General features: G+C 49.2%; 5 protein-coding genes across 5 annotated transcripts; 3 read left to right on the top strand and 2 right to left on the bottom strand.

Annotated features, from left to right (window-relative positions):
* Positions 1-462: 462 nt before the first annotated feature.
* Positions 463-1,767, top strand: VTN00DRAFT_8570 (uncharacterized protein; the record flags this gene model as incomplete). The annotated part of the gene is made up of 1 exon (XM_069435439.1): positions 463-1,767. One exon carries the CDS (start codon positions 463-465, stop codon positions 1,765-1,767), a length of 1,305 nt encoding a protein of 434 aa, XP_069285385.1.
* A 1,674-nt stretch (positions 1,768-3,441) lies between these two features.
* On the bottom strand, positions 3,442-7,282 carry VTN00DRAFT_8569 (uncharacterized protein; the record flags this gene model as incomplete). Its single annotated transcript, XM_069435437.1, has 2 exons — positions 3,442-3,545; positions 3,616-7,282. The coding sequence occupies 2 exons, from the start codon at positions 7,280-7,282 to the stop codon at positions 3,442-3,444; spliced, it is 3,771 nt and encodes a 1,256-aa protein (XP_069285384.1).
* A 3,165-nt stretch (positions 7,283-10,447) lies between these two features.
* VTN00DRAFT_8568 (uncharacterized protein) lies at positions 10,448-12,843 on the top strand (the record flags this gene model as incomplete). Its single annotated transcript, XM_069435436.1, has 6 exons — positions 10,448-10,452; positions 10,509-10,579; positions 10,634-10,865; positions 10,952-12,345; positions 12,398-12,559; positions 12,623-12,843. The coding sequence occupies 6 exons, from the start codon at positions 10,448-10,450 to the stop codon at positions 12,841-12,843; spliced, it is 2,085 nt and encodes a 694-aa protein (XP_069285383.1).
* Positions 12,844-13,329: 486 nt separating this feature from the next.
* VTN00DRAFT_8567 (uncharacterized protein) lies at positions 13,330-14,135 on the top strand (the record flags this gene model as incomplete). Its single annotated transcript, XM_069435435.1, has 3 exons — positions 13,330-13,372; positions 13,450-13,615; positions 13,718-14,135. The coding sequence occupies 3 exons, from the start codon at positions 13,330-13,332 to the stop codon at positions 14,133-14,135; spliced, it is 627 nt and encodes a 208-aa protein (XP_069285382.1).
* Positions 14,136-14,394: 259 nt separating this feature from the next.
* Positions 14,395-15,550, bottom strand: VTN00DRAFT_8566 (uncharacterized protein; the record flags this gene model as incomplete). Its single annotated transcript, XM_069435434.1, has 5 exons — positions 14,395-14,730; positions 14,782-15,108; positions 15,192-15,350; positions 15,421-15,486; positions 15,548-15,550. The coding sequence occupies 5 exons, from the start codon at positions 15,548-15,550 to the stop codon at positions 14,395-14,397; spliced, it is 891 nt and encodes a 296-aa protein (XP_069285381.1).
* Positions 15,551-16,261: the final 711 nt, after the last annotated feature.

Here is a 16,261-nt window from a genome sequence, read left to right as displayed (position 1 = left end):
TCAGAGTAGAAGTAAAGTTCGTTCCTCGGAGCTCCTTTTTGCCCAACTGCCGCGAAGTTAGCAGGACTCATTTGATGTGTAAAACGGCACGTGCGCGAAACTTCTCACCCATTTCACAGAGGATCGCCGCGCGGGATACGTCTGCGCCTTTTACGTTACGCAGTAATCCAAAATCATTCTGCTGCATAAATACTGGCATAGCTGCTACCGTGCTTCCGACCTCGTACACCAGTACGCGAAATGTCCCTAGTTGCCCATAGAGTCATTTTTAATTCATTGTCCAAAGTTCAAGGAATCGCGGTTTACTAGAAATCCTACTCTTCGATAAGGATAATCGGCAAGCTGGAACGCTTTTCGGAGGGATCGCGCTGGACAGCGGCTCGTGTTTGAGAGCTTGTACTTCGGTGTTTCTTTAATCAATCGCCAAAAAACATTTTAAACCTAAACACAATCGCGGATACTATGCGTTCCTTTTTCAATCGGCCTTTCTGGGCGAGCACAGGGGACGACAACGCGCCGTCTGACTTTTACCGCCGCTCGCAACACACATACGCCGATATCGTGGCTGCGAACCGCAAACTACGGGATAGGATGACAGGTGATAGCGGTGGTGATTACCAACTCCAGGACAGGGAAGCAACCAAGCGCCGCCGCATTTCGCATTCTGACGAATATGCGGAAAGAGAGGATGCATGCGAAGCGTCTCTTAAGGAGAGTCACCATCATTTGAGCGTCAAAGACGTGGAATATAGACCTCACAGCGCAGAGAGCGACCAGGAATCCTCTTCGGGGTCCCATTATAATATAACTTCCCTTCAGGATGTTCCTGAGGAAGCGGTAGAGGCCACCTCGAAGCCCAAGATCATTGATGTCGAACCCTTGTCTCGCCGGTCCTCGTCGTCTGTTAACTCGACTCATGAAAATGAGGCCAAGAACAGATCTTTTGAAGATGATGAATTGACATCCGATGGAGAATTTTCTGGGCTTGCACAAAAAGCGCGAGAAAGAATGCAGCACCTTTCAGAGCTGCCAACTTATAAAAATAGAAACTCTCAGGCAAGCGGAAGCTCTGATACCATCCAACCTGCAGCCAAAGCTCCTAGACACGACATTTGTCCAACTCATGCATCTTCTCAGCAAGATGATGTTGTCCAGATACTCATAACGTCTGATATTGAGAACACGAAGCCATTGATAGTCCACCGAAGAATGTCACAGAGGCTGAGAGACGTCCGCCTGGCATGGTGTAGGCGTCAGGGCTTCGGAGAAGAAATGACTTCATCTGTGTTTCTGACTTGGAAGGGCAGGAGACTATTCGATGTTACTACGTGTAGAAGCTTGGGTATCCACATAAAGGGAGATTCTGATCCTCTTTGGTCATCAAATGATAACCCAGGGTGTGAGGGAGAAGTGATACGCCTACACATGGAGGCTGTCACGGATGGTATCTTGGCATCTCGCCGTTCACAATCTCTGGTGGATCCGAGAGACGATACGAAGTCTGAATCTGAAGAACTTGAAGACACCAGGAGGCACGATGAACACATCAGGATCATTCTGAAGAGTCCAGGCTTGGATGATTTCAGGGTTAAAGCTAAACCAAAGACACAGATATCACGCATAATTGCTTCCTTTCGAAGCGCGCAGCACGTACCGGCAGAGAAACATGTATATCTGCTATTTGATGGGGAGCGTCTGGATCCCAATTCGTACCTCGGTGAACATGATATTGCAGATCTCGACCTAGTAGATGTCCAAGTCAAATGAAGCCAATGGCGGCTTTATGCAGGGCGTAATAGAGCTGTTGTATATAGTATTATCTTTGGTTCAATTGAAAATTTGGCGTCATCGACATAAGTGACTCAGCTAATATTGTTTAGATTACAGTACAGAAGAGTCCAGAGTACGGTAGACTCTTTTCCATATAACATGCCTACACAACTGTGCCATATTTTTTATCACCCCTCCCCTGCTGTCTGGTGGCTTGGCAGATTGCTATTCTATAACCACGTGATTATGAAGCTATTTGAAAGTAATTAGACATTGCGATAGGTGGTAGACCTTAGGAAAAGCCAGCTGAGATAAAGCTATAGCAAAAGCTGCAAGATGAATTGCTTGGACGAGGGAACGGGGTAACCAAAGATATGGCACAGTTGTGAGAGCAGAGCTCTAGCTAGCTTTGTCATCGTTCTAGGGCTTAGGGCTTAGGGCTTTATAACTGTTCAAAGAACTGCCCCCCTCCCCCGCCTAAAAAATCGTAAAAGCTTTTAAAAGCTTGACTGGACCCCAGTTGTCTGCGGAGGTCTACCAGGATTTCAGTATCTGATTCTCTCTAACTCTTGTATGTAGACCAAAGGACTGCTGATGTGATCCACCCCACTTGGTATGTGCTTCTTTTCCCCTTCGGAGCAACATGGACTGAAGCAAGACCGTCCTGAAGCGTTCTCAAAGGATACCACAATGAAAGTAATAACTGTCAATTTTATTACATGCGCTGTAAAGAGCTGCAAGACATCACCCTCTTCATTTCCACTACATTTTCGTGATGCAGAGCTGGAACAGCAGGAGTTGGACTTCCAACCGGAATTTATCCGCAATGTTCTTCCTCGAATAGACTGGGATGGGCTGCGTATCACTGCTAGTGAGGTATTGAAGTTGCCCTTCCTTTTGATCCGGCTTATTTCGTACAACCATTCCCCAGTCTCATTGTTAAGACCGCTTTGGGCTGATATGCTTGGATTCATCATGTAGCTCGGATTCCCAAGCATTCCGGAGGTGAAGCCTGAGGGTGACGCCCTTGATGACGAGCAGATATTAAAGGATCTACATCGGTTACTATTAGAGACGCAGATTGTGGAGGGGAAGTTGATATGTGGAAGCTGTGGCCATGAGTACAGGATAAAGGAAGGGATCGCAAATTTTCTACTTCCTAGTCATCTAGGTTTGCATACCCCTGTCATCTCCACCAGAATCATTCGTCCCAGGAATTTTGCTGACGTATACAGTCTGAATTAATGAGGCCTTGGGGTTTAGGCTGCCGGCGAATTATGGGTTACTATTTTGGGTGCAGGACGGAATTTTCCATATGCGCGGTTGATGCTAGTTCTTAGTGCATTATAGAAACAGTACGCATGATGATACATCATATTGGCGAGACAAATCGGGAGTCAACACCGTAAACATTTTACGGGTTGTCTCCCCCAAACCATGCATTAGACGTAGTATACATGGGACTTACAGCTAGTTTTGCTCGCAAATGCGCCCCTGTACATTGAAAACGCTGAAAATGCGCACGAAGCGAAATAAAACCTACCAAACTGGCAGCAAGACTCCAATCCTTAGTCAAAACGCCTTGGAATCAATGCGACCTCCCAATGTATGACACCTCGAATGAAAGCCCTCGATAGAATAACGCATGACCCTTCCTTTGAAGCACAAGTCTTAATTGAGGAAGCCTTTACAGCCGGTAGAACCACAGAGGCAAGGAATCCTATCATCACTATCCCACTCTCTTTCAAACTTGTAGTCGTAAGTGAGTTCCTCATCTGTGAATGTGTTAGTCTATCAGTCCAATCAAACGGAAGCGAAAACGGTTCGTGGAACTAGGAAACTTGCCTCGCTCGATGTCCCTCAGGGCGTATATAACAATTCGTTTGCTACCATCCACCTTTATAATCTTAGCTGTGCAGTTCGGAGTGCAGCTGTGGTTGATAAATCTCGCGATGCCTCCTCGCTTCGTTGCATCTATAACGGTGTTTTCATCGATCCGGAAGAGGTAACTGCTGCCGATTCCGCTCTTAAGGTATCTCCTTTCCCTCATATCTGCGACTTGCTGCCTCACTTTCTCTCCCACGTATTCGATGATCATGTCGTTGGCGGATATGTTCTCCTCGGCATAAAGGCCCCAGTTGTGGATTGCAGACCGAGCAAATCGCACTGGTTTCTTCCGCTTCTTAAGTTGGTTAAACCGAAGAACGTCGCTTTCTCCACTTTGCGTTGGAAGTGCCTGCTTTTGCGCATTGATATCCGCAATGAGTCGACGGTTATTAACTCGAGTTGATCTTGACGTTGACTTGGAAATTGTCTTAGCAGCTGCAATCCTTGCGGCTTCAGCAGCTGCTGCTTGGGGGTCATTCTTTGCTTTAGCCTCCCGCTCTTCGCGAGCTTTTTGGACCTTGATCCGATGTGGCAGATATTTTGATTTTTCTGATTCCAGGATCCTTTTTCTCCCTTCTGTGCGAGCAGAACCGCTTGGGTTGGGAACATAATAGCCGTCTATGTTTGTCTTTTCACGTACTGGTCCCTTATCGCCTGGTCGATTAAGAGCCTTGATCTCCTTCTGCCTCCATGCCCATGCTGCCAGATTTCCAACATTTGACTTCGGCTGGTCTGCCAATATATCTCGAAGGAACCGAAGGTCTTCGTCATCCTTTACTAGGCTCTGCCATCCGTCAAGATCCAAAATGATATCCTCATCGTCTTCCACCGTCGGACGAGGTTCATCAATAGAAACTCTCCATTCAACTTCAGTCCTTGACTCATCGCGTTGCTCCTCGTCTTCAATCTCTTTAAGTGATGGCCCGTCTGAAGGTCCTTCTTTCTCAAATGCAGAACTCTCAGCCTCCTGCTCTTTCAATTTCAAAGCCTCTCTTTCTTCAAAGACTTGTTTCTTTGTCTTCTTCTTTGTCTTGGGCTTTTTACTTTTCGACCGCGCTTCGGATGGAGCCCTTAGAGCATCTTCCTCTGCCGTAAGATCTGTACCCACAAGCTCTTGAGGCACTGAAAGGTTTCTCGAAGGCTCGTCGTCAGTTTCTTCGATGGAATGTGTGATGCCAAACAGTTCGTCATCCTCCTTTTGCCTTTTCCGGGCTTCGAGTTCTTTGCTGAGTCTTTTCCTTTTGCGGGAAGGTGACAATTCTCGAATGCTGCACTGTAGATTCTCAATAATAGAGTCTTCGGGGGCGGCAACGTTGTCCACGAATTCAGCATCACTGGGTTCGTTGTCTTTGAGAGTCTTATGGGCCGCTGAAGGAGTAGAGACGGATTCCTGGCGGAACCCATCTTCATCTTCAGACTCCGAGGAATTTAGGCTCATTCGACTGGGTGGTCTGCTTTCTTGTTCTTCTGTATCTCTCATGAAAGGAGTCTGCTGCTCATCGTCTGACTCCTCATCTTCGTGCAGCTGTTGTAGGCGGTGGTAAAGTGGTCTAACTTCCCTCCTCTGCGTAGGCCGTTTCCGTCTTTCATCCAAGAAAGCAACGTTGGCATGATCGAGACCATGGGCTTTCCGAATACGCGGTAGTGCAAGTACATTTAAATTAGATGTTCCTAATGACCGGCGTCCAGCTCCTAGCAGCTCAGACCGAGCATCCGGCGTCCTTGCAGGTGTTCTATCATTCAGATCAATTCGGAAAGATGGTCGTTTACTCCCTTCAGGATCAGGAAGGCCTAGTTTCCGTCTTTTGGCCGCATGCCGATCCGGGTCAAGGTAATCGTACAAGGCTGGCGCAGCGATGCGCGACTTAACGTCTTCCAGTAACTTATCTTTGAGCTCACGGATGACGATTGCCAGTACTTCTCTGGAAGGGTCCAGGTCAACTGCCCGCTGTCTCTTTTCCTCTTCGATGTCCAGTTCTGACTCTCTCTTCATCCTCTCTTTTTCTGCCTTTTCTCGCTGCTCTGCCTGAACCCGCTCAGGACTCGGACTGCGCTCGTAATTGGGATTGCCATAAGGCTGACTCTCCATGTTCATGACGTAAGTGAAAAGAGGAGTCATATGGCACATCTTATAGCAGCGTACGGTCTCCTCTTCACCGCGTCTGGAATTTTCGAAGATGATATAGTACCCAGTCCTGTCACAACGGACTGCCTTCCAGTCGAACAGTTTAAGTCTCTTTTTCAGATGTGGCACAGTCGTACTGAGGACCGGCACATAGCAATGTGCGATGAAAATATATGGCTCACGCTTAATTTGGCTCAATATAGGAGTCTCTTCGATCAACGATGGTACAGCCGGCTTGAGAGCAGCTCTCGGCCCATCTGGGGCTGCGAGAACGGGGCGCATAGAAGACCTTCCGGAGGGTCCCTTAGGAGCAGTTGGTGGAGGTTCATTTTTCTTGGTTTCTTCGGCGGAAGAAAGCTCTGCCTTGGCGCCTGTCCGCTGGGAATCAATAGCTCTGGCAACCATCCTCCGGGAGACAGCACCATCACGATCTAACTCAACCCTGATCCGCCGTGTTCCAATACGCTGCTCTTTCTTGCACTCATAGTATGCTCGTCTCGCAGCGCTAGCTGCAGGAACCGGACCCCCGCCTCGGAAATTCCGAGAATCTTTGTACTTTATCGAACAGATTCCCAAGAAGCTTCCGGTAATGGGGTCAGTCCGGTTATTGATCTCCGAAATCTCTCCAAAGCTTGAAAAAAGTGCGCTAATCGGGGCAATTGGAGTTAACGGGTCGAAACCAGTGACCACGATCTGCGTAGGTGGGCCCGGTCCTATTGAAGTCGAGGCATCGTAGGGCCACTGCCTCAGTATGTAGGGTGCTGGTCGATATTTTGTTTTCTGTTTGCTGCCAGCTCCTCGTGTGTAGTTTGGGATTACAAGCCGTGGGTCAGGCGGGGGTGTCTCGTTCGCCGTGATGATATCCACATATTGAGCCTTCTTTCGTTTGTCCTTTGACGACAATCGTTTGTCGAGATCAGGGTCATAGATCAGCTTGCAGCCTTTGACAGTACTTCCAGCAGGATGTGCTTGCGACTGAGGTGTGGGGGGTGTTTGAAGGGGAGTGATAGCAGTTTTGTCATCCTCTACGACACCCTTACGGGAACCATCTTCTATCACGCCGTCGCGACAGGCCGGTTTCGAGCGTGACGGGCTGCCAGATTTGCAAGGCGGGGAAGACTCCGAGTTGGTAAGAGGCGTGAGAGTATGCAACCCATTCGAATTCACCACGCTAGTCTGAGGGAATGAAGAGCTGAAGACCGAAGATCCTGTACTGGTCGAACTTGCGGATCCAATCCCGATTGAGTCGCTAGGTGTTAGATTGGATTCGCCATGTGATATTACCGCAAGGTCATTGTCAGTTTTCTCTCCGTTCGCCGAATTGCCTATAGCTCCGCCATCCGCGGTGTTCGCAGGGCCAGCCAGAGGCACCGAAGTCTGTTCAGCATCATTCCTAGTTTTTGTTCGCTGTCGCTCCTGGGCAGCTTTGAACCGTTTCTGCTGAAGGACTGAGGGGGCAGTTGGAAAGAAATCTGCAAAGCCCGCTGAAGAGCGTGACATTGTGAGAGACGGCTACAAGCCTGAGATGGAACTGCGGCGACAAGTAACCACCATCCTTGACAGCTTCGTACCGGCTACTGTACAGTCATATGGCCAGCAGTGCCTCCCAACACAAACCGTGGTGCTAAATGGCGTTGTTCTGAGAGATAGCACCACGGCGACGCGATACAGCAGATGAAGCGCAAGCTGGTCTAAGACGCGCACGGAACGGATCAGATCGGTCGCAGGAGTGGCGGGGAATTTCCGGAGAAGCAGTTATAGGAAGGAGACAACGGGCAATTTGGTAAATGAAACAGAAAATGTGATGCCGCAGAAAGGAGAAGGCGAAAGTCTCAGGAGGGCTGGCGTGTTCAGTAGTAGAGAGGTCCAGCGTGGAGGTTCTGGGAGAGATCTTTGACAATGTTCCTAGGATCAGAAAAGGCAAAAGACAGGGCGACCGTGACGGGTCGCGGCAGGGATGGGGGACTAGCGAGGCGGGCGCGCTCGGCGGGCAGCAAAGCGCAAAGACTGTCAGGCAAGTTACTGCACACGGCGACAGATCTGACACCTTGTTATATCTGGACCTCACCCTCCCAGCTTATACAGAATTGAATTCTCGAGCCTGTCACTTCATCACTTCTCGTTCCATGCCGAGGCGAATGTCCTGCCAGGCTCAACTTTTTTTATCCAAACGTTCACTCTGCTAGCTATCACTTACTGTGTCTCCCACCCATTCCCACGGTTTTCTGACGTCAAGCTCTCGCGCCGTACTCTGCAAAGGTGGCGCGCTTTCATCGAGTGCATAATTCTTCTCCTGCTCTGCTGTCCTACCGCTACCTCTTCGTTCCTATTGTTCCCATTGTCCGTGACCCTAGACGGTACATACCTCGACACACGTCCTTCGAAATTTCTCGGTTTGTCGATTTCGAATATTGGGCTTTCCAGTACTGGACAGACGTTCTCAAACATACCTACCCGAACTTCATGACCGTTCGATACTAGCGCTGTTACCTGGAGTACTACACACGGAGACCTGGGGTGTGAGATATTTTTCTCCACTCGTTTGTCTCCATAGTCCTGGCATAAGTGTTTGTGGACAGATGTACAATTGCTGCTGCCTCACACCTTTCATAGAGACTGCTAACCTTTCAGAAGTATCAATATTTTTCATTCGCATATTACCGTGCTCACTATTATTCAGAGTTTGAAAGAAGGCGATAATATTTAAGATTTCAAGGTTCTATATCTCGATATATTATTGACCATATCGACAAGGACTGATCTCCCCGAGCCACAAGAACTGGCAATTGCGAAATGCATGTAGTCTAAATAACCAACATAAAAAGAATGGATTTGAATGTTTTCAGAGTTACTTGCCGCAGGCCCTACCGTTTTCGGCAACAGCGATGCCCGCTATGACCTTGAGCCTCGTGGATTATCGATATACGCAGTAATGTACCTTTTTAATGGAGACTCCACATAATACTAGATTCGGAACTTGTCATATTATAAGACCTGGAAAAAAAGACCCATGTACCTGGTTAAAGAAGCCAATGCACATTGATTTCCCAGATATCTGATTCTAGAAAATGACCTAGATTACCAAACATCACAATAATATCTTCAATCCTGGACTGCATCGTAAGGGGCCAGGTTGTGACATTCCTTTGATAGGCGCTTCCAAGCAGAGATAGCTTCTATACTGGCATCAGTTGCCAATATCTCAAGTGGACATTACAGCAGCTTAGCAGATGTTTATTCCACCTAGGTAGACTTTCAAGGAAGAGAATTCCTGGAAGAGAGTGGCCTCACCGCGGTTGTTGGGTAGACCATTTGCAACATTCCTCGCTGATTCAATGACTTCAGGGCAGATGGAGGGACAGTGGGGGGTAGTCCGCATCTCTCTTATCTGTTGTAGATGCCTGGTGCGCGGCAGGGATGAAATAGTTATCTACGGAGAAGTAGTCTTTACACACTAAAATCAGATAGTTAGTTTGACAGTGTCCGCAATTTGTCGATCTGCTGTTCGGGGAAGCACGCTACTGACTATAAGGTAACTCCGTACGGTGGAGTACATCCTCCGTACTGAGGACTCCGTCCATGTGCTCATCATGAGTCCAGTCCGACCCGCGGGCAACCGCAGGTGCACCTAAGCGGCGGGACCTTCCAGGGCCGACTAAGAGCAGCTTAGTCTCCATCCGGCGACCCGAGGGCAGGAAAAAAAAAACTTGGAGCAAGCGCCGATGGCTCCGTGCAAAAATAGCAACTGCACAGCCATGGATGAAGTAATACGATTAGGCCGGAAGCACAAAAATAAAACTCCGGTCCCGTCACCATCTGCGTCCAGAGGGCTTCCAGAAGACACTATCGACGTAGCGTTGTTTATTTACTCCCATCCTCGCTGCTCCGTGTTGCGGAGCACAGCTTGGATGTACATACATACCCTGCAGAGTAGTCGTAGTGACGGGCAGCAACCCGCTCCGAAGGACAGAAAGCTCCAGGCCATAGCAACAGGTCGCTAGGGCCCGGTTGCTATCCTATGTAGCTAAGTGGCCGTTGCCGTCCCTGAAAGCTCCACTTGGGCAGGACATAACCCATTCTCCAACTTCTGGCCTAGCGTAGCTACGTGTGGCTATTCATTGTTATTCTGGGCGTGAACAGTGGAGAACCTGATCCTCGGCTGGCCGTCGTGGTCTCGAGCAAACTGAGACATACCGACGGGGCGTGGACCGTGGACTGGGGACTGGCACAGAGGCAACTACTGCAGGTGGCCTGCTGAGATCGTTCAGTGGCCGCGACCGCCATTTACTGTCTACAGTAGCTCAGCCCACTGGCAGCTTCCTGTCTTTGTGGGTCGATCTCGCTACATAAAACATACAAGCTCCCCCTCATCCATCTGTCGTCGCTCTTCCAACCCTCACTCTCTGTCTCTATCCTCTCCCTTCCTCTCTCCCAAAGCTGCCAAAGTTCCTTGTTCCCTTCAGCGCAGACGTTTTTATCATCGCGAGACCCTCGCTGTCTGTTTATTCGGCGCCAAATTTAACCCTCCCCCCTTGCGATTTTTATTCTCCTGCACGGCTCCCGCCTCTCGTTTTGGCCCTTTGCAAACTCTCGTTGTCATTAATCCAGCTAGTCTACGAATTTGTTCTTTGAACTTTATTTAATACTCGGTACCGACAACTGACCATGTGGTATGTTCCCTGATTTCCCGCGTACAAGTCTATTCAGCTGCGCTTACCGCTCCCAGTGGCATATTCGGCTATATCAACTATCTCATCGAGAGGGACCGCAAATACATTTTGGACACCCTCGTCAATGGTTAGTTGTCTGCTTCCGTAGTGATGCCTGAATTCTTACCGGTGCATACGGCAGGTCTCTCGAGACTCGAGTACCGCGGCTACGATTCCGCTGGGCTCGCCATCGATGGCGACAAGAAAAACGAGATCTTTGCCTTCAAGGAGGTGGGCAAGGTTGCCAAATTGAAGGAGCTCATCGCCGAATCGAAACCCGATTTGAACAAGCTGTTTGATTCCCATGCTGGTATTGCTCATACCCGCTGGGCCACCCACGGGCCCCCTTCTCGTCTGAATTGCCATCCTCACAGGTGAGCTCTTTTCTGCCCCTATTCCATGACAGTTATTATCAACATGTTCTGGATGCAGTCGATACTAAGAGGCTGTCGCTGTAAAGGTCCGACCCGAACTGGGAGTTCTCCGTTGTCCACAATGGTATTATCACCAATTACAAGGAATTGAGGGCTCTTCTTGAGAGCAAAGGCTTCCGGTTTGAAACGGAAACCGACACCGAATGCATCGCGAAGCTAGCAAAATATCTGTTCGATCAGCATCCAGATATCGACTTCACCGTTCTGGCAAAGGCTGTCGTGAAAGAGCTTCAGGGTGCCTTCGGTCTCCTCATGAAGTCTGTGCACTATCCTCATGAGGTCATCGCTGCTCGCAAAGGTTCTCCATTGGTCATCGGTGTTCGTACCGCAAAAAAGATGAAGGTGGATTTCGTAGACGTCGAGTATTCAGAAGACGGAGCTCTGCCCGCAGAACAGGCTTCCCAGAACGTCGCTATCAAGAAATCTGCTACAAGTCTCCTCGCTCCGCCTGATAAATCCTTGTTGCATCGCTCTCAGTCCCGTGCATTCCTGTCTGATGATGGCATTCCTCAGCCCGCAGAGTTTTTCCTTTCCTCCGACCCTTCTGCTATTGTGGAACACACAAAGAAGGTCCTCTACCTCGAAGATGATGACATTGCTCACATCCATGAAGGACAGCTTAATATACACCGTCTAACAAAGGATGACGGAACCTCCAACGTCCGCGCCATCCAAACCATTGAGCTCGAGTTGCAGGAGATTATGAAGGGTAAATTTGACCACTTTATGCAAAAGGAGATCTTTGAACAGCCAGAATCCGTGGTGAATACCATGAGGGGTCGTTTGGACGTCGCAAACAAAAAGGTCACACTTGGTGGCCTTCGGCAATACATCTCTACAATTCGTCGCTGCAGAAGGATCATTTTCATCGCTTGCGGCACTAGCTATCACTCTTGCATGGCAGTACGTGGTGTGTTTGAGGAGCTGACTGAGATCCCAATCGCGGTTGAACTGGCTTCCGATTTCCTAGACAGACAGGCGCCAGTTTTCCGTGACGACACGTGCGTCTTTGTATCACAATCGGGCGAAACGGCAGATTCTCTTATGGCTCTGCGATATTGCCTTGAACGAGGCGCATTGACTGTCGGTATAGTCAATGTAGTCGGATCTTCGATTTCCCTTCTCACTCACTGTGGAGTTCACATCAACGCTGGTCCAGAGATCGGTGTCGCTTCTACCAAGGCCTACACGTCTCAGTTTGTTGCCATGGTCATGTTTGCGCTTTCGCTGAGCGAAGACAGAGCCTCGAAACAAAAGAGACGAGAAGATATCATGGAAGGTCTTGCGAAGATCTCAGACCAATTCAGGGAGATCTTGAAGCTTAATGATCGCATCAAAGAGATGTGTGGGAAATTTTTCAAGAATCAGAAGAGCTTGCTTCTGTTAGGCAGGGGCAGTCAATATTCAACGGCTCTTGAAGGTTTGCCAACCCACCCAAATTCCTACGTTATGTCAGTTAACGTTTTGCATAGGGGCTCTCAAGATCAAAGAAATCTCCTACCTTCACTGCGAAGCTGTTATGTCCGGTGAGCTCAAGCATGGTGTTCTCGCCCTCGTCGATGAGAACCTCCCAATTATCATGATCCTCACCCGTGACAACATCTTCGCCAAGTCACTGAACGCCTACCAGCAAGGTGAGTACATATAGATGCTAATCCTATTTTTCATCCAAAATTTATGTCTGATAAAATGAACAGTGATTGCCCGAGGTGGTCGTCCTATCGTAATCTGTAATCCCGACGATGAGGAATTTCACTCGTCGCAGACGGAAAAGATCGAGATTCCCAAGACAGTTGACTGTCTTCAGGGTCTTCTCAATGTCATCCCGTTGCAGCTTATTGCCTATTGGCTTGCTGTTGGTGAAGGCCTCAACGTCGATTTTCCGCGCAACCTTGCCAAATCTGTAACAGTCGAATAGATTGTCGTCTCTATAGTGTCAAGTGAAGTGACGGAGATTGAAGGGGATGAGAAACTCATGTTGTTTTCCTGTGATGTTGTCTGTTCAAGGATGGAGAATGCGGTGTTCCCAGATTTCGTAGGCTTTCGGGTTTTCAAGGCTCAATCGTGGTGAATTAGATAATCCCAGCTCACAGGCAGCCTTTTAGTGTCAGAATTGATAGTATTATCTCAGCAAATACGGTGTCGTAGGCCTTTGTGAGGACCGTTAAGTGGTTTCTGATAAGACTTGGCGGAAGAGCTCCCGATAATGGCGAGAGCTCTCTTTCCCCACCTATGCGGGACATTGGTAGAAACTGTACACTTCCCCCACAGTCCTAGGTCTGTTTTTCACTCTTTTCGGCATCCTACAGGGTGATTTCCATCTTGAGATACTACTTTTTATTTTGAAATTGCGCGACGTATCCAGACCGCTTAATTTCCACAATCCAGAAAACCCAAAAGCGGAATGGCTTCTCTAAAGGGACCTGGAGCCGCGCAGGTGCATGATGGTGAGAGAGGGCCAATAGCCCAAGGAGCTTCGCTCGCTTCGATGGCTTCGCTTGGTACTCATTGTTCTTTTACATAGGTTCCGGTCTTCGGATTGCAATTGTCCATGCAAGATGGAATATGGCAATCATTGAACCTTTGGTTGCCGGGGCAAAGAAGAGTCTGCTGTCGGCTGGAGTGGCAGAGGACAATATCACTATTCAAAGCGTCCCAGGGAGTTACGAGTTACCATTCGCCGTTCAAAGGTCAGCCTCGCTTGCATCTAACATAGTTCTACCATGTAGCATACAGTCTTCTACGCGACTCAGTCGTTTGTGTACTTCTTAACTAATCTGACCCGTTCCCAGGATCTACGCAGCGTCCCAGGTTCAGGCTGCCGCAAGCTCCTCTTCCGCTGGGGGTATCAGCGCGACTGATCTGCTTTCGTCTTCAACGACCGATTTGACCAAGTTACCTACGTCATCTTCAGGATCTCGCAGCACGAAGCCCTTTGATGCGATCATTGCGATTGGCGTCCTGATCAAAGGAGAAACAATGCACTTCGAGTATATCGCCGAAGCAGTGACACATGGGCTGATGCGTGTTCAGCTCGATGCCGGCGTCCCCGTCATATTTGGGGTGCTTACCCTTCTGAATGAGGAGCAGGGCCTGGAAAGGGCGGGTCTGGGTACAAAGGGGAAGCACAACCACGGCGAGGATTGGGGTAACGCTGCGGTAGAACTTGGAGTGCAGAGAAAGAACTGGACAGAGGGGAGGATTATCTAGAGTGTCTCATGATTATCTGGAGGTTCGTGCCCTGGGATACATTTCTGCCCAACGGGGCTTGAAAAGGGAAAGGAAAATCATGGGCTGTGAAACGACCCGTTTATTAAATTCTTGAAAGCAGAATCGAGTTTCCTGTTTTCTGACAGGGGATGAAGCGTTCTGCATCTGGAGTTCGAATGCAATAGTCTTCCAACCAAATTCTCAATCTCGAATTACATCGTGACAAGTACCAGCATTAATTAAAGCCATACCCACTCTGCTACTCCTCCATCCGCTCGCCCTCGTTGGACTTTGGTCCTTCTTCTTCCTCCTCTACTTCTCCTTCTAGTGCCCTTTTCGCTGCCTTCTCAGCTTCCTCCAGAAGATTTCTAGGAACCTCTTCATGTCTTCCTTTAGTTGGTCCATCTAGTGAACTGATCCACGTCATTTCCAGCTCAAAGTCCTTGTCTTTGCTGTCTTCATGCGCGACATAGATAATCCGAGCGGCTTCTTTAACAGCATCGTATAGACTGAGGTTACCTGAGCTCAGATCCAATTTCTCAAGTTCTGCCTTTGCAGCTTGTCGCCCTTTTCCAGTGGCGGCACCGTAGTAGCCCTGTAGAAAGATGTTAGCGCCTTTTTCAGTATTGAGCGTAGACTGTCGTACCCAGTAGAGGCCACTCGGCTCGATCATGTAGAGACCAGGTCCTCCAGCTTTAGCACCTTCCACTTTACCACCAGATCCCGATTTCGGCCCACTCCCAACTTGGCCATCCACAGGCAATTCAGCCTCGGAGTCCCAGCCTCCGACAATGGCAGTTACTCCGAAGGGACGCACACTCGAGTACAGAGTATACGCCTGGACATAGCTGCCCAAGCGGTTGGCAAGAGCTGAAGTTGGAATGGGCCCTTTGTATATTCTCCTCCACGAAGAGGCCTCGTCTCTGGCTCTGGAAACAAAATGGCGGCCGTCAGGTACTAGCCCAGCTGACACCTGTACGACAATTAAGTTGTTAGTATATGCGCTCCATAATGGTGACGCTGGCTCTTCTGAATGTGTAGAGACGGGCTGCTCACTATGCCAATATTGCGGTCAACGGTTGCTATCCTTTTGTTTGCACCCGGTTTCAGTAGTTTGCTCGTGATGATCTTCTCCACGGCAAGGACGACACCATCTTTGCATCTGATGCCAATGGCAGTTCCCCCGTTCTCGACTGCCTTCACAGCGTACTCGACCTGCAGCACGTAGAGAGCAGGAAGTGGTCAGTCAAGAGCCCAGGATGGGGCCAAGGAAAGCGGGAGTCACCTGGAAATTCCTGCCGTCCGGAGAGAAGACGGAGTTCGAGAGATCATAGCCGGTACCTATGGAGGTCTATGTCGGGTGAGCGTCAGGGTCCTAGAAGATGCAAGAATAGACAATTGGAGGGACGGACCATTATGATGGGGTGGTGCTACAGTGTGCAGGAGGGCAAGGAATGATGATAACAACGATCAACTATGAAGAAGCTGAAGCAGACAGTATCTCCAATATGGAGGCAAGGAGCAGCAACAGGACTTGAAATGGTTTGGGGAACGTGAGGGGTGGAGAGCTCCTGTAGAACTCCGGGGAACAGCTGAGACTCAGAGCTCCCGTCAGGATAACAGTTAATGCAGCTGTGAGCCTACTAGGGCGGAGGCCGCACTCTGGACCATCGCGTCACGGGTTCTGCCTTGGGAATTCCACGTGACATTGTGATGCCTTGATTCACATGTCTATGCCTCAGGCATAGTGTGCAGTCTGTGCCTGCGGGGCATGGGTGCCCTGTACTCCGTACTAACCATTATTGTAAAAATAGGTATTGGTACCCCTCTGTAAGTTACGCCAGAGCATGAACCACAAACGATAAGGCTGATAAGATACGCGGTAGACGGGTTTAGATTATCCCCTCACTCTCTTCCCAGCTCTTTCCCTCCTCTCCCAGGCAACCCACTTTACAATTCTTGAACCGTCTGCTTTATCTGCTGAATCTTTCGTTTTCTCATCCTTGGGACATTCCCTCCTTTTGTGGACTGGTACACCTTCAGAGTCGGCGGGAAGGGCCATAACATAATAACCAACGCATTAACCCCTCAATGAGCGCCCAATCTGCCCCAACTTGGGCAGCTGC

Source organism: Thermoascus crustaceus (genome assembly GCF_041956765.1).
Source record: "Thermoascus crustaceus strain CBS 181.67 unplaced genomic scaffold VTN00scaffold_6, whole genome shotgun sequence".
In the NCBI taxonomy this organism is placed as follows: Eukaryota; Fungi; Ascomycota; class Eurotiomycetes; order Eurotiales; family Thermoascaceae; genus Thermoascus; species Thermoascus crustaceus.
This window is presented reverse-complemented; position numbering and strand designations above follow the sequence as displayed.